At 43.8% G+C, this 23,821-nt stretch overlaps 3 protein-coding genes across 21 annotated transcripts in view; 1 reads left to right on the forward strand and 2 right to left on the reverse strand.

Moving 5' to 3' along the window:
* Positions 1–23,821, reverse strand: part of RPL32 (ribosomal protein L32) — a 122,531-nt gene that overhangs the window by 28,089 nt on the left and 70,621 nt on the right. The window lies entirely within an intron of this gene.
* On the reverse strand, positions 1,436–9,983 carry MBD4 (methyl-CpG binding domain 4, DNA glycosylase). Of its 5 annotated transcripts, none has more exons than XM_067755526.1 (8): positions 9,668–9,983; positions 8,123–8,349; positions 6,851–7,704; positions 4,209–4,283; positions 3,997–4,131; positions 3,246–3,395; positions 2,660–2,763; positions 1,436–1,740 (listed from the first exon to the last, which is right to left on the reverse strand). In XM_067755526.1, exons 1-8 carry the CDS (start codon positions 9,758–9,760, stop codon positions 1,663–1,665), a joined length of 1,716 nt encoding a protein of 571 aa, XP_067611627.1. In that variant the 5' UTR covers positions 9,761–9,983; the 3' UTR covers positions 1,436–1,662. The 5 variants fall into 5 exon arrangements, with proteins under 5 accessions (XP_067611627.1, XP_067611628.1, XP_067611626.1 ...); XM_067755527.1 differs by having other exon boundaries at positions 4,209–4,280; positions 8,123–8,353; positions 9,672–9,982; XM_067755525.1 differs by having other exon boundaries at positions 8,123–8,353; positions 9,672–9,981.
* IFT122 (intraflagellar transport 122) overlaps positions 10,095–23,821 on the forward strand; it is a 78,045-nt gene continuing 64,318 nt past the window's right edge. For all 15 annotated transcript variants that reach the window (XR_010947177.1, XM_067755543.1, XM_067755546.1 and 12 more), the window contains exons 1-4: positions 10,095–10,281; positions 16,610–16,676; positions 18,032–18,116; positions 22,072–22,150. Coding sequence is in view for 14 of the 15 variants with exons in the window: in XM_067755543.1 (XP_067611644.1) it covers positions 10,241–10,281; positions 16,610–16,676; positions 18,032–18,116; positions 22,072–22,150 (272 nt within the window). In the remaining variant the exon portion in view is untranslated. The remainder of the gene's footprint in view (positions 10,282–16,609; positions 16,677–18,031; positions 18,117–22,071; positions 22,151–23,821) is intronic.

Consider the following 23,821-nt stretch of genomic DNA (forward strand, 5'->3'; position numbering starts at 1 on the left):
TCTATCCAAACGACGTTATATTATTTAGTCATAAAAAGGAATGAGGTAGTGACACATGCTGCTGAGACAGGCTGGGACCTGGCACCCTTTGCTGCAGTGCTTACACCTGGACAAGTGTCTCCTCGAGTAAGAAACTATATAAGTGATGAAAAATAACTGCACATATGTGCAGTTGTGGCCAATTATGAACAACATGATACATAAAGACCAAAACCCAACGGCCGCTTCTGGGGTGTGGGGAGCAAAAGCAGGGTACTGCGCAGGCCCTCTGTACACAGCACCACGAGGGGGGTGGGCAGACCACCTAAGCCCCCTCTCCAGCCCGACCCATGGGTCAGCCTCTACCCTTGCCCCATTTAAGGGACCTGCTCACCCCCTCCACCCAAGAAGCGAGCAAGGGAACTTATTTGTTTTCACTCCCTCCTGCCGCAGCACTAGTTCCAATAAAGCCTTGCCTGAATTTCTCATCTGGCCTCTTATCAATTTCTGTTGATTCAAGAGTCTAAGAACCTGGGTCGGTAATACTGCAACACGTACGAACCTTCAAAATACGCTGAGTGAAAGGAGCCAGACACAAAAGGCCACAGATTATATGATTCCATTTGTAAGAAATGCCCAGAACTGGCAAATCTATAGACACAGAAAGCAGACGAGTGGTTGCCAGAGGCTGGGGGAGGGAGGGATCATTGGGTTTGACTGCTAATAGGTAAGGGGTTTCTTGTTGGGGTGATGGAAATATCTTGGAGTTAGTGATGATGGTTGCACAACACTGTGAATGTGCTAAAAACCATTGAATTGTACACTCTGAGGATCCCACGTGCCGCGGAGCGGCTGGGCCTGTGAGCCGTGGCCGCTGAGCCTGCGCGTCTGGAGCCTGCGCTCCGCAACGGGAGAGGCCACAACAGTGAGAGGCCCGCGTACCGCAAAAAAAAAAAAGTCATAAAACTTAAAAGGTCCTGTCCTCCAGCTGGAAGATGGGAGATGGGTAAATGCTCGAGTTTTCACATAGGGATCAAGGTAAATGCGTGAGCCAGAAGCCAACACTCTGCAACAGAACTACAGGCAGATATACACATTAGGTTATCAAACAGTCAAATCTCCAACTCCTAAAAGCCAGCAGACAGTCATCAAGGACACAGAATGACAAAATAATCTTATTTTTCTTTGGAGGTTAGCGTTTTTTAATAAAAATACTTTATTAATTAACTGCCTAATTTACCCTATCGTATCTTTTCTGACATGTGTGGCTGAAAACTCTTTGCTTCTTCATATAACAATTGTGTGATATCATTTTCTATAGAAGGACAACAGGAGGTCTAATCTTCCCTCAGGCAAGGTTGATAGAAATTTGCTTCATATTATTAATAACTGAGGAAAGTTTTTTTAAACTTCAAATCACATTTCATTATTGGAAAAGTCATATACATTTTCAGGATTGTTGTCAAATAACAATTTATTTTTTAAAAAAATCTCAGAACATGTCGTAGCACATTCAGTAGCAAAGATCTTCCGGTGGTACACACGTTACGAAGACACACATTAGGTTTCTAGTTGGGCTGATTAGAATCTATACACCTGGGAAGGCGGTTGTGCTTAGTGGAGCTTTTAAGAATCAAAGTGCAAAGCGATGCATAAAAACAAGCTTGAAAACGTCAAAGAGTTTTAAGATAGACTTAATTTTTCGTGATTTTCCCAAAGCCAGTCATGATATTTATTTAACTTGTGGTCTTCAGGGTGTACCTGGAAGAAATACAACACATTAGGAGACAGAGGCCTTATGTAAGTTAGTCAGAAATACATTTTTTAAATTGGCTTTTTAAAGATATGGCGGGGGAACAGTACCTTATGATAATATACCTGAAAATGATAACCTTTACCCTAATGAGATTCATGAATGGTTAAAATTATAGCTTACATCAAAGTAATCCTTTACAGTTTACAAAGTACTTTCCAATTTGGTACTGATCTTCAATGGGACTCAGTGTGGAGGGTGGTGATAACATGAGTCAAGTATTAATATGCCATTTTCCAGGAGCCTACAGACCCTGAGAGTTAAATGGACTGCTCAGGTCAGAATAAATGGTGAAGCAGGGATGGGCTTGGCCAGACCTCCCAGCTAAATGCTTTAGGGCAAGTCACAGACTCAGAGGGCAGTGTACAGGCTATGTGGCAGTGCCTATCTGCTGCCAGGATGCCACCCAGATGCCTGTGGGCTGGGCATACTCAATAGAATGGGCAGCCGAAGTAGGACCCATGTACCACAAAAATAGTCTGAGACCACTAGAAGAAACCCGACAAGGATGCCCTCCAATCCTGCACCTGCCTGCTTCCCTTCAGTGGCGTGCTTTTGAAGGCGAGTATGACTGTGACAGGAGGAAAGCCACATTAGGCCTAGAGACAGTACATGAATGGAAATGACAGGAACAGGGCTAGAAGTGGCAAACCAGTGGAGGTCAGTCAGAGACCAGGGAGTCTTTGTGGACTTGGGGAAATCTATGGACCCTCTCCTGCTGTCAATAACCCCAAGCCACCACTGCCCCTCAAGCTTGGAACAAAGCTGGTTGTGACTGTAATGGCACATGTGTCCAAGAAATAGTTCTAACCATAACGGTGGACTTACTTTACCTCAGAGACAAAATGTGCCGGAGACGGGCCTTACCTGCTTCCACTCATTGACACAAAAAATTCGGTAAGAGTCGTTGCCATATTTGCCAATCCCATGAAGCTCAATTGGATACCTCCACTGCTTTGTCAGATATTCATCTGAGAACACAACACCCACATATCAGGTCAGCCTCTAGGAAAACACCTTCCCCGGAAAGGAGGAACAACAGAAAGGGACGGGACATAGTCTCTCCTAACAGCCTCGCTTGTGGTTGCTTTCTTCTGAATTCCTGCAGCCACCGCCCCCGTCTGACCTGCTTGTCTGCCACTGACTAACCGTTATTGTTTTGTGCTGACCTAACGAGACAGGGGTAATGTCCCTGAGGTCAACTGGACTTTCTGCTTCACTGACTTCTTCTTCTAATCCTGCCCACACGGCCTGACCTGGTGCTGGGCAAAGATTTATCACCTGGGTCAGCAGGAGACTGCACTTTGGGGCAAACGAACTGTGTTCAAATGCCTTCAGTGCTTGAGCTGAATGACCTCTATTAATGTCGCAACTGAGGACCTTAAAGTGTAAGGCGTGGCTCTCTTAAATAGGCACAATTTATGTTTTTCCCTTTGGGTATATGGGAAAGTACCTGAGAACTTGATAATGGTTTTTGCTCGAAGATCGTAGAGACCAAGAGGTTTAAGAAGTTCTGAAACATCTCTCCAGTTTGCAGTTCTCGCTACCTCAGCTGAAGGATACTTCTCCAGAAACTGCCAAAGCACAGGGATTGCCATTTTGCCTGGGAAGTAAAAGTAACTACGTGACTGCCAGCCTCCTGATGGGCTGATTTTAGGCTCACGTACTTCTTTATCTAGAAATCTCATATAGAGAGTTTTTTTCTTTCTTCGTTTTTAAACCACTGATGAGAAGACATTACCTAAATCAGCAACCACTCTCAGAGTCAAAACCCAACACCATCAACCAATTTGGTTAACTGTCCAAATTATGCCAAAACCTGGCCTTGTATGATATCGGTTTTTAAATAATCAGATCATCATATAACTAGTGTAAAAGCATACAGAACATAAGGTGCCAGCGACATTAAAGAAAGCATCCAATGAAAAAGAAATGCTTTTATACATGACACAGAGAGGAGGAAGGTTAAGTAACAGATTTTCATTGATGACTAAAAGTAATTTGTAAGTAGAACATAAATGAAAATCTGCTCTTTAATGCTAAAAAGGCTGTTGGATGTCATCTAGTCCATAGGTGAAGAGTTTGAGGACTGACCGAAAGAAGGCCTTACCTGAGGTCAAAATCAAACTTGAGACCAGGTTTTCTGATCAATTCTCCTCATCACACTGTCTCTACTAAGACAAAGATTAAAAGAATCCACAAACCTGAGGTCCGGTTGAGGAATATAGTCGCAATGAGGAGCTTCCACGGATCATGGAAAAGTGTTTCTTGGATAAGATTAAAAGGTGACCGAGGAGGTGTCCACTTCTTAAAGGCCTTGCGTCGTGGGGGACTAAGAACTAAACAAACACACTGTATTAGAGGGGAACACTTGAAATAGGTTTAAAGTCTGGTTTTCTGATTGGAAAAGGGATACCTTCTTTGTTATATTTGCTGGAAAAATACAGGCTTGTTTTCCTTTTTTCTATTTGTGTCTGTGGGATGGCGTCTTCTGAAAAGGAAAGAGTGAAAATTGTTTACAGAATCTATGGTTTAGCCTAAAGAAATATTCAGGGCTGCAAATAACAACAACACACTACTACTATAAAACGTTCAGTTTAGCACTATTCTAAATTAACCAGTTTAATCCTACTAATGACCTATGAGCAAGGTAGGTACTATTTTGTCTCCACTTTACAAATAAGGAAATTGAGGTACAGAGATGCTAGGTAACTTGCCCAAGGTCCCACAGCTAGTAAGTGTCAAGAGCTGAAATTCTAATCCAGGCAGTCTGGTTCCTGAGTCCATGCCTTTAACCACTATTATACTAGTTCTCTATGATTTTTGTTCAGAGTTCACTACATTGAAAAATTGGAAATAATATAGAATTTTTTAAATTATGACATTTGTACAATGTGGTTATTAAAATATTTTGAGACTACATCATGAATTTTTCCCATGTCATTAATTTTTAAGTGATAAAAGCAATATTCTACATATGATACCAATTTAACAAAAAAAGAAAAAATGTGATAGAAATTAGAATAAACCAAAATGGCATAATGGTATAATGGTTGTTGCTAGTTTTTCTTTTCTTTTAATTTTCCATATTTTCCAAATATTCTGCAGTGAATACTTTTACTAAAAAAAACAAAAAACAGGGATTCCCTGGTGGCACAGTAGTTGAGAGTCCGCCTGCTGATGCAGGGGACACGGGTTCGTGCCCCGGTCCGGGAAGATCCCACATGCCACGGAGCGGCTGGGCCCGTGAGCCATGGCCGCTGAGCCTGCACGTCCGGAGCCTGTGCTCCGCAACGGGAGAGGCCACAACAGTGAGAGGCCCGCGTACTGCAAAAAAAAAAACCAAAAACCAAAAACCAAACAAAAAAAAGGATACAGATAAAACAGAACCTGCAGGAAAGCCTAAGATTTGGACCTTAGAACACCTAAAGCCACTATCTACTGGGAAGTTTAATTTAACAAAGACTCTTTGACTACCATTATTAGGCTTTCAAGTTTCTAAAATCATCACATTTAATACTCCCCATAGCCATACCCTCTAAATTTGAATGTCAGTTAATAACACCTTGCATTTGTCTAGCGTGAAGGCATCTTTTTCACTTCTCATTTTACAATATTCATGATGTGAAAAACAGGACTGGTGAGGGTTATTACCTGTGTTTTACAGATGAAGACTCTAAGGCTTAGAAATTAAGCAACTATCTGAAAACAATAGTGGGATTGACTATAGATTGGGACAAGTATCCACGCCTCCAGATAATCAGTCTAGTGTTTTTTGCTATTCTAGTTTGAATAGGCAAAGCCCAGTGGAAAGTAAAACAGAGTCAGAACAAAGGAAACTGCTCTTACTACCTACTTGATAATTTCTTCTGTGGGCTCCTATAGATAATTACTGACTAGCCTCCTTTATTACTAGGAGACTAAGCTCAATTTACGTGGCAATTTCTAACTAAGGCACTGGGAAAGTCTTTACTACTCCATTGGATACTTATTACCTACAGTAAACGTACTTATGTTGAGAACTAGACTTCTTTATGCATAGGATGACTAGCATACTTCCATTTTAGTCACAAAAGGATGTTTCTGATATTTTACTTGCCCATTTTACTAGCAATAAATCTACATGAACCTCAAGGCTTTAGGAAGCTCAAGGTCTTTAAAGGACACATTGGAGAATTTTTATGCAGTTCCTAGGTGTACGTGGTCATCTTCTGTTCAAGGCAGAGAAATTCCAGGCACAGCAAAGACATAATAAAATCATGAGTGGGACCAAGAGCAGGAACCAACTCTAACCACCTGCTCTACTAATCTCCATGCTGTCTCCCCATAGGACTTTAAGTAAAATTACTATTCTTCTTTAAAGGAGTTACTCATTATACCATAATGGCATAATGAATAACTAATATAGGGTTGCTCAAAGGTCTCCTTTCTTTTATCTCTTATTCACTGAGGTATTATAAAGGCAAAAGTGCTAAGCTCTGAACTCTGTATTAAGAGCATATTACAAATAATAGATAACTATGTGATTACAGTTTTGAATTACTTAGAGCTCTAAAGCATTTTAGAGAAGCATTACAATAGAAGATAAAAATGACTATGATATATACAAAATTAAATTGGAAGTCACACATCAGTAATAAGTAACAGGAGGGGTGCAAAGAGAAGATACTGACTATTTTCAACCAGTTTATGTATAAAAGGAGTCTTCCCCAAATCTTTTCACAAGTGAAACCTTTTTATTTCCCCTAAAGTTGTAAGATTATTGGCTGGAAAAAAGGGAAGATGGGAGAGCACTGTGGAGGAGAGTCCCAGGTGTTGTACCAGGATGGTGGCAACAGTTAATGGCACAATTGCCCTCTGTTGGGGGCAGTAGCCAGCTGATTCTTTGCCGTACAAAAGGGCTTAAATATCAGTTACCCAAGGCACTAGGACCAACTGGTAGAATGTATCTGATATTTGGCCCTACTTCTTCATTCTATTCCCACATGCTAACTGGGTACAGGCATGAAGTGCAAAATCCTCATCACATGTTTAACAGCACTTTAGTGCACTGAATACCTTGGAATATTTTCGCAGAAGTAGAGTCTTTCTCCGTTTGTGAGCTGTTGTCCATTTCAGAGCCACCTTTTGAAATGTCAATATGCAAATGCTCCTTCCTTTCCCCAACTTCTACTTCGGTTCTTATTTCCTCAGATTCTAAAAAGGTACCCTCACACTTCTTGTTGTGTCCTGCTCCTTCGGTTGAACGTAATTTGTTTATGATGCCAGAAGTGGTCTGTTCAAAATCTGACCCTGAACACAATGATTTTTCTTTACCAAGCCTCTCCTCTTCACTGGTCACAGTGAGGGTCTTGTCGCTCGCTCTGGCATCAGAGACGCAGCAAGTTCTCTCAAGCTGATTTTCTTGTGCAAGAGGCTCACTTTCAGCATCTGCTGCCTTATTATACACAGATGCTCTTTTTCTACTACTTTGAACAGGATCTGGAAGACTCCTCCGGCACCCTGTTTTAGTTTTCTTAATTTGAATCGCTTTCAAAACAGTCACCTTTCTTTTGGACTTTCTAACCTTTCTGGAGGCAGCATCATTAACACCATCATCTTCTTTCAAAAGCCAACGAATGGAAGTAAAGTTAGAGAGTCCTCTGCTGTCTTGCAATTCCAAACTAGCACTTGGCAAAGAAACCACATCTTTTTTCCACCTGCTTCGTGTCCTGAGGCTCCGGTTTGAATTGCTACTTTCGTTTTGCAGCTGGGATGGCAGAGCTGCCATGCTTTGGTCTTTACATCCTGACTTGATGCTCCTTTTATGAAGTACAGTAAAATCAAAATCTTCCGGCTTAAGAGAAGTCTCTCCACTTTTGTGAAGATAATTAGCAAGTGAACTTTTGGATCGGAACTTCAGTCCCTGTGGGCTAAAAAATGATATTAAAGAAAACTTATTGCTAGTTAATAAAAGTGACTTTAAAAAAAAACCTGGACCATATTTCGGATTTTTTAGTAATAATTTCCAAACTTTCACGGGCATTTGTCATTTAAAATAAAAAAAAGTGATCAAGTGATACTTTAAAATAGTTTCCTCTATGACAACAGAACATAATTTTACAAATATAGCTTAAGTGCAACCTTACCAGTAGCCATTCACAGTAGGAGAAAATGTAAGTATTTGTCCCCAAATCACCTGATGTAAGTAACCAGTGACAGTGAAGGAACAGAATCCGTAATGGTTTTATGGTAAAAACAGAAAAAAGCCAAAACTCCTGCTATGCTTTCCTACCACCTGTCTAGACAAAATTATTTGGCTGTACTATCTTTACCATCTTGCACGCTCACCTGATGAAATATACGTCATATCTTCCTGCTGTTTTCCCAGATAACCTTTGCTTCACAACTCTTTCCCATCCACATGGTACAGACTTATGGCACTCTGCCATTGCGCTACCACCAAATTGAGCAGAAGCAATGGGTTCTTGTAGCGGGGGATTACACTCACTGCTGCTTTTTATCACCATTTGTTTCTCATCTTCTCCCACTCTTTCTGATCCCAAAGCAACACCTTCCTCCCTGAAAAAAAACAAACTCCAAGTGATTAGCTCATTTAAAATTAATTAGACTCTGCTTATTCAATTTCAGTCCATAACAGAGAAGGAACCACATGGACTATTTGGACTATGGGAGAGATTAAAATCAGTATGGCTCAGTCATGCTATAAGTATCTTCCTCCTCTCCAATATCTTCCTGTCCTCCAACATGGTTAAAAAGGGTTGGAAGTCTCTGCACAATGAAAAGCTCAAGCTACTTGCTAGAAAGAATTTTTTTTGCTGTTAATCATTGAATAGCTCTGTTATAGAGATTTCTGGTGACACTTGGCATAAGTTTAAAAATATGAACCAATAGCTGAGCTCTTAACCTGGGGATCCACAGAACAGCTTAAATGAGTCAGTGAGACACCATCCTCCCCCCGAAATAAGTGAGGTAAAATTTTTATATATATGTGCATTTTGGGGGCGGTGGGGGGACAGTGTCTATTACTTTCATCAGAAGTTGTAATCCTCTAAAAGGTAAAGAACACTTGATAAAGAATTTTCAAACTCTCTTTCATTCTTGATCCAATAACCTTCTGAGGTAGGTAGGATAAGGATTACTCTCATTTTATTGACAGAATTGAGTGACAGGAAGATTAAGTTATTTGCAGAACTGATTCCAGGACCTAGGTCTACTAAGTCTTGGTCTAATACTTCTCCCCCTCTACTATTGTTGAAAAACTTCAGTAGAGTGTATCCTAATCACTTAATCATATTTACATTTTCAAAGTTGGATGAGTCTCTAGAGATGTCTAACCAACTTCTTTTCTACAAATAGGGAAACAAAGCACGAGCCAGTGACTAACTAGAATTAGAATCAAAGTCTTCTGATGCAATATGGGGTTAAATAATTTGGGGGATCTGGGTGGATCTTAAGAAATTATACCGTTCACAATTTTGGCGATAAGGAAACTGAATCCTGGTGAAAACAGCACGAACTTTAAAATCAACAGACTGGGTTCAAATCCCAGCTCTGCCATTTACTACCTATGGGGTCCAAGAGCAAGTTACTTAACCTGTCAAAGTCTCTTTCTCCATCTGTAAAAAGGAAGTAATACCTCTTTCACGGTAGTTCTGAGAATCACATTTTTTTTGGGGAAAAAAAAGTAGGTAAATCATCTTAGCCCCACACCGCACATACACAAGTACTCAGAACTCCAGCCCTTGTTCGCAGGAACTAACCCTGCCGGCCTCCAAGTGTCCATCCACCCTAGGTAAGAAAGGCCCACCCACCTTCTACTCCCCCGCTCCCATTTTACAGGTGGTGAAACTGAGGTCCGAAGGGGACAATAACTTGCCGGAGGTCACACGGCCGGTCGGGGACTAGGCGCTGGTTGGCGATGACCGAGGGGGCAGCTCCGCAGTCCCCCAGGCTCGGACTCTCCATCCCAGACGTGTCCCTCAAGCGGTCTCCAGCTGCAGTAATAGGCCGAGAGGGTGCGTCGCTCTGGGTGTGGAGCGGAGTAAGAGGTGAACACTTCTTCAGCTCGGAGCTCTAGGATGGAACCAAAAGATGAAGGCAGTGAAAGTCTATCCGACTGCTCAGCTGCTTTCCGGCCGCCCCCCTCGACTACAGCCGCCATTTCCACGGCTCAGCCAATCAAGTCCTTTGTCGAGGAAGACGCACCGCCCCCTACCCATTCCGACCAATCGCGCGCGTCCTAGTTATGAGGGGGCCTTCTAGCCAGCCTCCCGTTCCTTCCTTCTAGCCCTCCCTTGTAGACATGCGCACTCGGAGCGCTCTGCCTCGCGCGTAGCTCATTGCGCATGTGCGTTGCCGGGGTAGCGCAGGGAGACAAAGTGGCTCGGGGAGTTAGGCCTGTTGCTGAGGCAGGGAGGAGGGGCCTGAGGCGTGAGGGAAACCGCTATGAGGGCCGTGTTGACGTGGAGAGATAAAGCCGAGCAGTGGTGAGGAGCGGGGCAGTCCGGGAGGAGCGGGAGGCTGAGCCCCAGCGGGGATGGCGGGCGCTATGGCGTGAACCCTGGTGGTTGCCAAGGGTAACGGGCCTGCGGGCTGGGCTGAGGGCCCTGAGTCCCGGCTCTGGGCGACTGCAGGGTCGCCTTCCCACCGCTTTGCGGATGGAGAAACTGAGGCCTGGAGAGGGAGCAAGGGGATATACCACGCGTGAGGTAGTGGCCTGTGGAGGCGGCTTTACACATAATCACAGTCTGATCTTGTCGTTCCTTTACTCAAAATCCATCCTGGGCTCATCAGTGTTTTCCATCTTCACAACTTATGCCACTTCCGCGTATTACCTATACTCTTGTTTACTTAACCTTTTTTCTAAATTGTCCCACTTATTTTCCTTTAAACATGCTTTTACATTCTACAGGGAAACTTTATTACACCGTGTATGAAAACCAGTAGCAATTGCTGTAAATGTAAGATAACTGTAGAACTTAAAGCAGGGAGAAACAAAACGGCGTTAACAAGTTGTAGCTAGATACTGTTGCTAGGGAACCTCTGAGCCTCAGGTGTAGTGTTTCTAGAGCTAGAGATTTACCAAGTGTGGTTGGAGAGGTGCTTGAGTTGAATAGCATCAAAGCAAGACTTTCTCCTATGTTTTGTTAGAAGGTTTGAAAGAGTATCGAAAGAGAATGACTTTCTCACTATATGATTCACCGTTGTTTAATGTCCTGTTCCATTTTTATCCCCCAAATCCATCATATAACAACACATTTGGGGGCATACTGACTTATTGGGCAGTTCTCCTCAGCCTGACTTTCAAAACTTCCTACATGATCTTTTCAGCTTCATCGTGAAGCCTCTGCTTTGGCTACTGGAACAGAGCCATTCCCTCTCTGTCTTTTCTTTGGCCTCTCTGTGTGAGGCCTTCATCTCCTCACAGTGAAATCCTAAACGTCCTTAAGCCTCTCTTTGGAGATGGTCGCTCTCTTTGTACTCTGCACCAGTAATAGCTAATGCTTACTTTGTACTAGGCACTGGCTAAGAACTTCATATCTTTTATCTCATTGTCACCTCACAACAGTACCTGACATAGGTACTATACTTATTTCTGTTTTACATATGAGGCGACTGAAGCACAGAGTGGGTAAATAATTTGCCAGGGTCACACAGTGAGTAAGTGGTGGAGCCAGCTTTCTTCCTCACTCCAGAGCCAATGCTCTTAGCCACTGCATTAATTATTCCTGTTGTTACAGAGGCTGCAAACTCAAGTGCCTGCAGGAATCAGGCAGGCAACGTAAATGCGAGATGTTTATTTGCATCTTGAACACAAGGAATTGTTTGTTTTCCCTAGGAGTATTCTTCTTTTCTCTACTGCACTTTTCTTGAAACGTATAGCCCTACAACTGTATCTTTCACTTCTACTCTTAATAGAGATTTGAGTAAAAAAAAAATTTTTTTTTTTTACTTTTCTCTTAACTGTTATAAAAGTATTCATAGCACAAGCTGCTGATAGCTAGCAGCTGAGCATTTGATTTTGCTGTCAGATACTAAGAAGTGGCAAGGACTGTGGCAAACTGGAGAGCGCATGCTCTGACTGAAAGGGACAACAGCTGCTCTGCTTCTGCTAGTTACCACCCTGCAGGAATTTGGCCCAGTGTGGCTCAGAGCTTCCTGTTTTCACCAGAAACGAGGGATCTGGGTTTTTATGTGAAATGTCCTAATTTTTAAATGTTGGCACCTAATCTGTAAATATATATATATATATATATATATATGCACAAAATAAAATACCATATGGGCCAAACAAAACGTTTGCTGGCCAAATATAGCCTGATTGGCTCCCAGTTTTCACCCCCTGGCATAGGATTTTGTTTATTCTTCTTTTGTGGTACTTAGAGTCTGTCTAGTGCAAGAGTTTATGGGAAACTGTTGATCCCAGAAGTCTATGAACCCCTTAAAAGCAATGGCTATGTCTTACTCATTTCCAAGGCTTATTCTAGAGCCTAGACAGTGTTTGTTGTGATTATTTCATGGATAGAGGTATTCATGAATGAATGAAGAGGTGAGTGAATGAATGATGAATGGTTATTTAGGTTTTGGCCCATTACAGCTATTCTAGTGTAGGGGCTTTAGGGGTTCTAGGGACCAGCAATACTGATGGCAGCTACATATGCAAGCTGATAGCCCAGAATGAGACAAAACAAAAAACTATAAAAATAAATAGTAGAACTCCAAAATCCCAGATGTCAAAGATTCTTCCTCCACACTGAAACAGCTCCGCCTGCTGGTCTGCTCTTTTGCTTCCGTCTAACCTTCATGTAGCAGCAGGAATTCTCTTTTTTGAGTCCTGTTGCTGTGTGATCCGTTACTCCACCTCTCATCAACCCAGAGTGACTCCCCATTACCTTCCATGTCAGATTGTGCACTTAATTAGGTGGTCCTTCCCCTGCCCCACCCTGCCCCCTTTTGCTAAGATTTAAATTTATGCTTTTCAGTTCAGCTGTAAACTCCATTTTCCTGTCCAAAGGCCCTTCCCAAATGTTCTCTTATTCTTCTCTGAGCTCCTCCTTTTCTCTCTTCAAAGCAGTGCTCTAGATTCTTCTCAACCATGATGCCTTATTCCAGGCAGGCTGCCATCTGCTCTGCCCCTCATCCACAGCAGCTGTGGGCCAGACTGTTTACATGCCTTATCTTGTTTAATCTCCACAGCAGCCTTTGAGGTTGGAATTGTTACCCCATTTACAGATGAAGAAACTGAGACTTAATGAGGGAACAATTTGCTTAAGATTCAAATCAAGTAAGTGGGGGCTGGATCAGGTTGTGCAGGATTTGGAGAGGCACCTTGAGACTTCAGTTGACAGTGGGGTGGGCACAGAGTTGGCAAGGGACAGTTTGCAGGACCCACCCTCTGTCTCTCTGCAATGGAATCTGACAATGTCCGTTTTTCTTAAAAGGGGGCAGGTGGGGAGAGAGAGCCATCCTACCGTACTGTCTGCAGACGGGTGAGCTCCCCAGCCCTGGAAGTGTTCAAGCAGAGGCTGGATCCATCAATAGGGAGTTCCTGCCCTGGTAGGGGAGTTGGGCTATATGACAGGGTCTAGGGCCTTTCCCAATAGTTTGGGAAAGTTTCTGTGGTCTTATGATGTAATTAAAGCCCAAGGGGTTCAAGATAAAAATCTTGTCAGTTTGTCAGTTATACTCATTTTGTGTCTAGGACAATGCCATGTACTGTGGGTCCACAAATGTCTAAAATAGGGTCATTACCCTGAAATTGCATATGACTGTAATTAAGGGGATAAGACAGTATCTGAAACAGTGTAAATACAGAAGATTATATAACTCTTAAGTTGAATTGTACAGATTCTAAGTACAATAAGAATTTGGATTGGGGTAAATCAGACATGTATGTTATACTTTAGAAAAGCAAACTTCAAGAAATGCAGAGAAAATGAATTTTCACATCTGAAAGGAAGGTAGCTAAAGACTTGGCTCAAGTGAGATGCTTAGAAATGATTTGCTAATAATTCAGCCCAAAATGATCCTAGTGAAGAAGAAGCCACACGGGAACCACTTTGATGGGCTCAGATATGTACAAGGCAGGAAGGGAGCCACACGACCAAGAGGACTGTGGAAGAGAGGTGCAGACCCCTCCCAAACCTCGTGCCTCCCAGCTCCCCACAGGAGGTGGTGCTTGTGTACCCTGCGAGGCGGGAGGGCAGCTCCCTAGCCTTGCTGTGTAGGTGAGGACCACAGCTCAGGCCGGAGGTCAGCCCTTCTGGCCCCAGCTCCCCCCGCTTTCCCCTCTCCCGCCCTGCTTCTCTGCAGAGTGTGAAATGCACCCAGTACGTTGTCCCCTAGGTTCTGAGAAAGAAAGCCTGAGAGACGGGAAGGCTCAGGTCTGTTACCACATAACAGCAAGGAAGCTGAAGGACTCAGGGTTTGTGTTTGCTTCTGTCACGAGGGATGCCCAACTGGAGAGGGGTAGCAATCGCTGTGTTCCAGCTTCTCCATCAGCCAGCTGTATGACAGCAGACAGATGACTTGCCTGTGTACTTCAGTTTCCTCATCAGTAAAAATGGGCCAATAATGCCTGGCCTGTCTGAGGCATTATGTTAGCATAAGGTCAAATGAGATCATGTAAATTTACCCTCTTGAACAACTCTTAACTCTTGAATATATGTGAAGAATTGTTTTTATTAAAGGAAGGTTCTGAGGTCAATGGAGCCTATATAAGAACTCTGAATTCTATGTGTGATGCCTTGAGTAGATGATAACACTTTTTTTTTTCCTGCTGATGAAACATGGAGACTCTTGCTAATTATTTTGTCAACTGTGGCATATGCAAATAATAATTATAATGGAGGCCACACGCGTAGTGGTTAGAGCTTGGGCTGCAGAGTGAGACTGCTTGCGCTTGAATTCTGGCTCCACCTCTACTCAGTAGCAGTTTATTTTCAGGCAAGTTAGTTAACTTCTCTGTGCCTTAGTTTTCTCATCTGCAAAAGAGATATAAGGTTGTTGTGAAAGTTGAGTTAATACATGTAAAGCATTTAAACTGTACTTTGCACACGTAAATAAATGTGCTTAATAAATATTAGTCACTGTTGTTAAAGTATTGAGGGTGGCATAGATTTGTTATACTTGACAGTAATTCGGGAGAGTGGAAGGCCATATAGCACAGACTGTAAAGTCAGACCTGAGTTAAAATTCTGGCCCTTTCACTTGCTGTGTGATGTTGGGCAAGATACTTGACCTCTCTGAACTGTGGTGTCCTCAACCACAAAATTGAGTAGTAATTCTTACCTCATAGAATGCTTGTGAGGACAGAATAAAATAATGCATTTGAAGAGCTCAGCATTGGGTGTCTGTGGTAAATGCTCCAAGTAGTTACCAGGGTGTGGTTTTTTTTTGGCCGCACCGCGCGTGTGGCTTTTGGGATCTTATTTCCCTGACCAGGGATCAAGCCCGCGCCTTCGGCAGTGAAATTGTGGAGTCTTAACCCCTGGACCGCCAGGGAATACTCCAGGGTGTATATTTTTCGATCACTCACAGGTGCCAGGTTAATTTATCCCATGCTCAACTTTTACAATAGGCCATCTTGGCAGTGCTGTCTGACACACTCTTACTAGGGTCACCTGAACTAATGAAACCCTCTGCCTGGGGGCATTTGAGAATCTTTGTAATAAGGCTCCAGCCTGTTTTTTCCAGCCTTATCGCTCCCTATTGCCTTGCACGTAGCCAAATGTTTCAGTCAAATTAGGTTATTTAGATATTTGCTATTCCCACTGTCTTGTCTTTGCTTGTTCTGTTTTCTGTGCCTGAAATGCTGTGCCTACCCAGTCTCCTCCTGCATGTCTCAGAAGCCCTACCTTTTTCACATACTGTTTTCTTCATGAAGCTTTATCTGATCCTCTCCAAATCAGAACACTGTGTCCACTCCTTGGAATCCTACAATATATGCTTTAATGTGTCTCCTAAAGCCTCTATCACAGTATTATTCTATATTTCATCCAGTCTAAGAGGTCACTGATTGTAAAATATCATTATTTTACATACGACTAAGAAAGCAAAAAATGCTGCCAGTTAAACTGACACATCATCAATTATAAGACACATCCCAAAATTAGAAATGTTCAAATGTGAAAAAAACGTGTGCTTTACAATTGATGACGTGATTCTTTGTGGGTGTCTGAGCATCCATCACCTTTCCTCAGGATGGTAATTTCCTTGAGGGCAGGGAGGGTCTGTGATTTACTCATCTTGTATCTCTTAGCTCCTAGCACCTAAGAGGCACTTGGTAAGTATCTGATTAATTGGAAAGAGTAATGTTGTTTTTTTTTGCCTGTGCCTCACGGCATGTGGAACTTCCCCACCCAGGGATCGAACCCGTGCCCCCTGCATTGGAAGCATGCAGTCTTAACCACTGGACCACCAGGGAAGTCCAGTAATGATATTTTAATAAATGACCAACTTTTTCAGAGACCTGTGGATTTGCTAGCCCTCACACGTTCTCTCAGTTTGTGTAGCCTTCATGGTATTATTAGATGAGGTAGTGCCCTCCACTGTTTACTCTTTGAATCATGTCTGGCGTCTGGCTTCTGGACAGGTGGAAATTGGGACACAACAGCTAACTGCCAAGTGAATTGTGATCGAAGGTGTGGTAGTTGAATGGAATTTGCAACCAAATGCAATTCTTAGCTATTATTTTTCTCCCTCAGACACAATCAGTGCTTCGTAATGGAAATAAAGTTTGCTTTCCCGGCCATTAGCAGACCTCATCATTTTGGTTCCTAATTGTCCTTTTGTCTTGTCTTGTCTCCCGTTTAGTGTATATGACCTCGCATTTAAGCCCGACGGAACCCAACTGATTTTGGCTGCAGGAAACAGATTACTGGTAGGATTTTGTCTGAGTTTCCTTTTTAAGTGCTTTTTTTCCTCTGCCTCTTGTAAGTGCTCTGAAATTTGACCCTTTTTTTAAGATAAAAAAGGCAAGGTGGAAAAACCAGTCATTATTTTTTATTTTTTTATTTTTTTTTTCCAGTCATTATTTTTTAATAGGGAAGGAAATGGGCTACTTAAAACAGGTAGGTAAACTGTCTATCAGATAGGAACCTGTGAACAATACCTCCTTTGGAGTCATTAATCTTTCCCTTTTTACTTTGAGACACCCACGAAAGAGTTCAAAATAATTTAAATGCCTTTGAAAGTGAGCCTTTGTCAGTTCATATTTTGTCCCCCTGAAAAATTCAAACAACAGGCCTGAAGGGGCTCCCTCTGTGAGAAGCCAGATAGCCTGGCCCCAGCTTTTAGGCACTGGCCTTCCTAAACAATTCCATATGGATGCTGTCCTATTTTTCATATTTTCAAAGAACGTAAGCTGCCTCTGGAACCTGTCCCAGTGTATAAAAGTAATTTTCAGAGAACTCTTTATGTTTGACCTAAAACCCTTTGCATGATCTCCTCTTCCTCCTGCGTAAGTCCGCTTCCTCTTGCTCTGTTGTCTCGAGATATGCAGACGGCCTGATCTCCATTCTGTGCATGGTAACTACATAATCTGAAAGCCGCGGGTAAATTGTTCTGCAGACTTCTGTCCAGGGTAAACAATCCAAATCCTTTTAGGTTTTTCCCATAGGTTATCTTCTCCAACGCTGACCATTTCTGGAGGGTTTTGCTTTTATTTCTCAGATGGTGTGTTTTTTAAATCTCCACATATTTGTACATGTTACACAGCTATAAAATCGTAAATGCACGTTACAGATGGGTTTTATAACACTCCCTACAATTTACAAACCCAGAGTTCAGGCCTGTGACTTCCAACTCTTGGTAGCAAGTATGAAACATCTCTCTGTGATGTTGGTAGTAGGGCAGGGCTACACTGGCATTTAACCATGCTCTAGCTGGGCTCTTTGTGCTGGCTCTATTAGGGAGGGCCTAGCTTGTTTGGTCATATATCCAAATACATGCAAGGGGAGTGAACTGTGTAGAGAAGTTTCACGGAGTGAAGTTTTGTTTCTCGAGCATTAATGGCACATTTCCGGCCGTGTAATGGGCAGAATCAGAGCCTCTCCTTGGGTTTCCCAACTTTAAGTCACATTCTTTCTGGTTTCTTGGTTCAGTTTTTACTTGGTGCAAATTTAGAATATTGACAAATGTGTTGTTTTGACAACAAAAATAGCAGCAGCAACTTGCAGGGGTTCTGACTACTGGACGCCACGCGGGTAATCTGTACTTTTGTCTCTTTTTTGCCAGGTTTACGACACGTCTGATGGCACCTTACTTCAGCCCCTAAAGGGACACAAAGATACTGTGTACTGTGTGGCATATGCGAAGGATGGTAAGAGGCTGCTCTGGATTTAGCGTCTCTAATGGCCTCACAGCCACTCATTTCTCTCCTTGGCTGCGCCTTCGTCGTGTTGAGTGAGCTCAAGTACAGCTTGCAGTTTCGGAAGATAGTTAGTCTCTTAGACTTCAGTTCAGTCATTCGATTCAATTCAGTCATTCAAGTATTTATTGAGGCCCATCTGTGTGTCAGGCGTTGTTCTAGCTGCTTGAGATACTTCAGAGAGCAAAACAAAGATCCCTGCCCTTATGGGGCTTTTATCTATGTGGGGGGGGGGTGTGGGGGAAGGAGAGAGAGTATGAGGGAAGGCATACAATAAACGTGGTAAATAAGTAAATTGAACAGTACGGCGGAAGGTGGTGTTAGGAAGAAGAAAAAGTAGGACAGAATAAGGGGGATTGAGAGTGCTGAGTGGGCAGGGCATTGGGTACAGTGTTGAACAGGGTAGTCATGGTGGCTCATTGAGATGGGGACAGGCAAGCAAAGACTTGAAGGTGGGGAGGCAGGGAAATAATGACTGAGCATCTGGGAAAAGAGAGCTCCTCACAGAGGGAAGAGCCATTGCAGAGGCCCTCAGGTGGGGTGTGCCTTTCTGGGGCTGGGGCAGAGAGAATCGGTGGGGAGCAATAGGGGAAGAGGGTAGAGAGGTAGCAGGTGTGGGCTGGCTGGATTCTGTTGGCTGTCGTAGAACTTTGGCTTTGATTCTCACTGAAAACGGGGAACCACTAAAGAGTTCTGAGCAGAGGAGAAATCTGATTGGATTTATATTTTAAAAGGATCCCTCCAGATGCTGTACCCCAAACAGCCTGCAAGGGCTGAGGGTTGGGCAGAAAGACGAGTGAAGAAGCGTCAGCCACTGGTGATGGCAGCTCAGACCCCTGTAGGAGCAGAGAAAGTGGGGAGCAGTGGTCAGAGTCTGGATACAGTTGGAAGGTGGAGCCAGTAGGATTGCCTGACAGAATGTGGGGCGTGAAGAAAGGAGTCGGGGGTGACTCCATGGTTTTTGACCTGAATGACTGAAAGGATGGAGTTGCCCTCCACTGAGATAGGGAAGGCTGCAGGCCGAGAAACTTACAGCAGGAGATCCGGAGTTCAGTTTCAGACGTGTTGAGTTTGAGGAAAGTTGACGCTGTAGAGGTGGGGGCGGAATTGCTGGAGCAGAGTTGCTGAGTGGGAAGAGGAGAGGGGATCCAGGGCAGAGGTGAGCATGGTGGGAAGTGGAGGATGTCACTGCAAGTGCTGGCAGCGGGGGCATGTCGTAGTAGGAGTCTAACAGAATTCTCTTCCGTTTTTTCAGTGAAATAGGAAGCAGCAACATCTGAGAGTGAGGATGGGGAAGGAGGTGTCCGAGAGTTGAGGCAAAAGAAAAAAGAGTACAACACCACCTAGTTGAGGGGCTGAGTGAATGGCCCCGGGAGGTATAGTGAGACCCTAGCTACACGAAGGGCCCACCCAAAGCTGGTGGTCATGAATTGAAAGTGAGATCAGTGGTGCGATTGTGTCTTTTTCTCCATCACTTTAAGCTGTACAGATACAGGGACAGAGGAGGTGGAGAGTTGGATTTAACCAGAGTGGTAGGTTTACAAGCACCTCTGAAGATGCAGTGAGAGGGCAAGGGCAGAGGATGTATGCAAAGGAATGATTATATACATTGACCTTGAGTAATGAGGGGTGAGCACCCTTGTTGCTGAGTAATGAGGGGTGAGAGGACCACAAGGGGTGAGGGAGGTTCTAGTGGGGTTGAAGAGTCATTGGCGTTAGGGCACCAGGTGGGGTGAGAAAGAGGAGAGGTGGTGGTCACATCGGCTGCGTGAAACTGACGTTGAGAGTTAAAAGTAAATCCGTGCTACGCACAGCATAGCATCAATGGGAAGAGCATGGACTTTGGGATGAGACAGCTCCAACCCGAAAAGCTCTGTGAGTCTGAGGTGGTTATTGACCCTGTCTGAGTCTCGATTTCCTCATGTGTCAAGTGGATATAGGATTAGAGGTGGCCCTCTGTGACCACTGCCGAGAAGTCGCAGAATCGATGGTACAGTGCTTAAATGAACCATGGAGATCATTCAGGCTCCAGGTTTTTAATTTCTTTTAGATGACAGACCTCTTTGAGAATCTGATGAAAGCTATAGACCCCTCTCTAGAAAAATGCACCTACTTCATGTATACACACAATTTGGGGCACACAGTGTTAGTCTGATCTAGCCCAGTCTCTTCATGTTACACCTACATAAAGATTTAGAGAAGTCACACGACTGGCGGAGGTCATACAGCGAGGTAGTGGCAAAGACAACGCTAGTTCTTGCCTGGTAGTCAGCAGCCCTGTGCCACGGTATTATGTGCGTGTTTGAGTTTAAGTTCAGAGTAGTACTGTGGGGAGACCTGTGAGGCCTCAGAGTTTATAAGCCTAGGGCGTCTTTGGCCTGCAGCACCATCAAGGCCCTTGAGGATCTTAGAGTGAGACCTGCCATCAGGGGCATTTGTCCGCGTTTTGCATAGTCCTGCCACACACATCTTCACGTTTGATCTCCCAGCAGCCCTCTGAAGGAGGCAGGGAAGGGATCGCAGCTCCTCTCACGGATCAGAAAACAGGCTTGGAGCGATTACGGGTGACGGTGGCAGAGCTGGGCCTGACCTGGATCCTCTGACTGCAGAGCCCTTGTTCTTTCTGGTGTATCATGCTGCCCCTCATGACACTCATGTAATGATAAGGAAGTCTTTTCCCCTTGGATTTAGAAGTGAGGATACACTGAATTTGGTTTTGCTCTTTAAAAAATGATGATTTTGCTTGTTTCCGATTTCCCCCTTAAATTGAATAAGTATTTAATGAGCAACTATGATACAAAGGTGTATTAAGAGCTAGTTTTTCTTCAAGGAAAGCCATACAAGGCAATGTAAGGAAATAATAATAATAGCTACTTTTGTTTAGCATTCATTCTAGGCCAGGCACAGACCTAAGCACTTTAATCTCATTTAATCTTCACAACAACTATGAGGTAAATACTGTTGTTGCGTCCACTTTTCACATGAGGAAATGAAGGCCTAGAGATGTTCAGTAGCTTGTTCCTGGTCCTGCAGCTGGTGGGTGACGTTGCTGGGGATTCCAGCTCTGACTCTGAGCCCTTAGTCCACACTCTTCCTCACCTGCTGCCTGCCAGTGTAAGGGAGCAGTGACAGAAATAATAAATAAGAGCAGCTTCTATTATTTAGTATTTGCAGCAGTGTCACATGGCCCAAGCAGTGTGAAAATGAAAATCTCATCTGTCACTCTTTTGCTTAAAGCCTTTCTTTGGGATAGAGAGCAGGATCTTACTGTGGCCCCGAAGCCCCTAGAGATCCCTCCCCCACCCACCTCACCCTTTGCCCTTGATGTTCTATGCTGGCTGCCTCTCAGCTCCTCACACATGCAGGTTTTTCCTGCCTCAGGGCCTTTGCACATCTGTTTGACCCATATGGATAGGTCTCTCTCCTCTCGTTGCACCTGGCTAAGCTTTGCTCAACCTTTAGGTCTCAATGAAAGATACCATTCTCACAGAAACCTCCCTCACCAAAATTGGGTCCTCAGGTATTCTCTTTTATAGGGCCTGCTTTTTTTTCTCACTACGTCGTATTTGAATTGGATTAATTTAATTTAATGCCTACTTTTCCCACCAGACAAACTCTATGAAGGTAGACAGCATGTATGTTTTAATCACTACTTGATTCTGAGCACAGAAAATGATGCTGGCATGTGATAGGCCCTCAGTATATCTTTGTTAGTGCCAGGCAGAGCAGGATATGAGCTCAAACTTCCTGACTCCAAAGTACTGCCACTCAGTACAGATAAGAAGAAGGGGTAGAGAAGCAACTGACACATACTAGGGACCTTAAAGAAGTCGTTTTCTAAGAAATACTCTGCAAAATGCTGGCCTAAATGAATGTGAAAATTTATTCTTTTTAAAAACACTTTTAGGCAAGCGCTTTGCTTCTGGATCAGCTGACAAAAGTGTTATTATCTGGACGTCAAAATTGGAAGGCATTCTGAAGTACACGTAAGTAACTGTTTAGGTTTACGGTATTATTAGTTTGCCTCTTACTGAGCTACTGTAGCAAAAGGCCCTTAGCAAAGCTATCAGGAAGGACTTTTTTCTCTGCAGTTGAACTTCAAGTGAAGTTGTGGGGTTGTGCGCTGGGAGGGTTGGGGAATGAGTAAGTGAGGGAACAGTTCTTGAGCACTGCTGGCTTGGCCAGCACTGGGCTAGGTGTTTTCGTGTAGCTCAGTTTAGTTAATCTGATATCGCACATTCCACCCCACCCTGACCTGTCCTTTTTCAAGAGCCTCACATCCAGCCACCGTTGACACCCTGAGACTTGGGGTCAGTGTGCTCCAGGCCCCTCTCAGTGCAGAGGCTCTCCTCCTCTTCTTCCCCATCCCTCCGCCTGGTTAACCCCTACTCACTCTGCACATCTCAGATGTTGCTTCTGTGAAGCCTTTCCTGCCCCTGGAGCCTTGATTGGGTCTCCTTCATGGTGCTTCTCACAGCTGTAGTTTTTTTTTTTTCTTTTGGCCGTAACGTGTGGCATGTGGGATCTTAGTTCCCCGACCAGGGACTGAACCTGTGCCCCGAGCAGTGGGAGCATGGAGTCTTAACCACTGGACAGCCAGGGAAGTCCCTAACGGCTGTAGTTTTACACTTATTCTGGTGGCTGATTGATATCTCCCATCAGCCTGTAAGCTCCATGAGGGCAGACACTGCGTCTGTTTTGCTCATGCTGTGTCACTGGTGCCTAGTGCAATGCCTGGCCTGTAGTAGGTACTCAACAAATGATCGTTTTTCTTTCTTTTTCTTTTTAAATTATTTATTTATTTATTTATGGCTGTGTTGCGTCTTCGTTTCTGTGCGAGGGCTTTCTCTAGTTGCGGCAAGTGGGGGCCACCCTTCATCGCGGTGCGTGGGCCTCTCACTATCGCAGCCTCTCTTGTTGCGGAGTACAGGCTCCAGACACGCAGGCTCAGTAATTGTGGTTCACAGGCCTAGTTGCTCCGCGGCATGTGGGATCTTCCCAGACCAGGGCTCGAACCCTTGTCCCCTGCATTGGCAGGCAGATTCTCAACCACTGCACCACCAGGGAAGCCCGTTTTTCTTTTTAATTGTGGTAAAATACACATAACATCATCCTAAGCATTTTTAAGTGTACAGTTCGGTAGTGCTAAGTACATCCATGTTGTCGTGCAGCCAGTCTCCAGGACTATTTTTCATCTTGCAAAACTGAAGCTCCACACCCATTAAGCAGCCACTTCCATTCCCCTTCCCCAGCCCTAGGCACCACCATTCTACTTTCTGTCTCTATGAATTTGACTACTCTGGGTACCGTATATAAGTGGAATCCTATGGTGTTTGTCCTTTTGTAACTGGTTTATTTCACTGAGCATAATGTCCTCAAGGTTCCTGTGTCAGAACTCCCTTACATTTTAATGCTGAATAATATTCTGGTGTATGTACAGAGCATATTTTGTTTATCCATTCATCTGTTGTTGACGGACATTTGGGTTACTTCCACCTCTTGGCTATTCAGAATAATGCTGCTGTGAACACCGATGTGCAAATCAACAAATCAATATTTGAATGAATGAATAAATGAATGAATGAATGAGGTTGTAAGTAAAGTATTACCCAGAAGTGGAGGAATAAAACTCAGGTTGAGGGACTTCCCTGGTGGCA

Source organism: Pseudorca crassidens, chromosome 10 (assembly GCF_039906515.1).
Source record: "Pseudorca crassidens isolate mPseCra1 chromosome 10, mPseCra1.hap1, whole genome shotgun sequence".
NCBI classification, from domain to species: Eukaryota; Metazoa; Chordata; class Mammalia; order Artiodactyla; family Delphinidae; genus Pseudorca; species Pseudorca crassidens.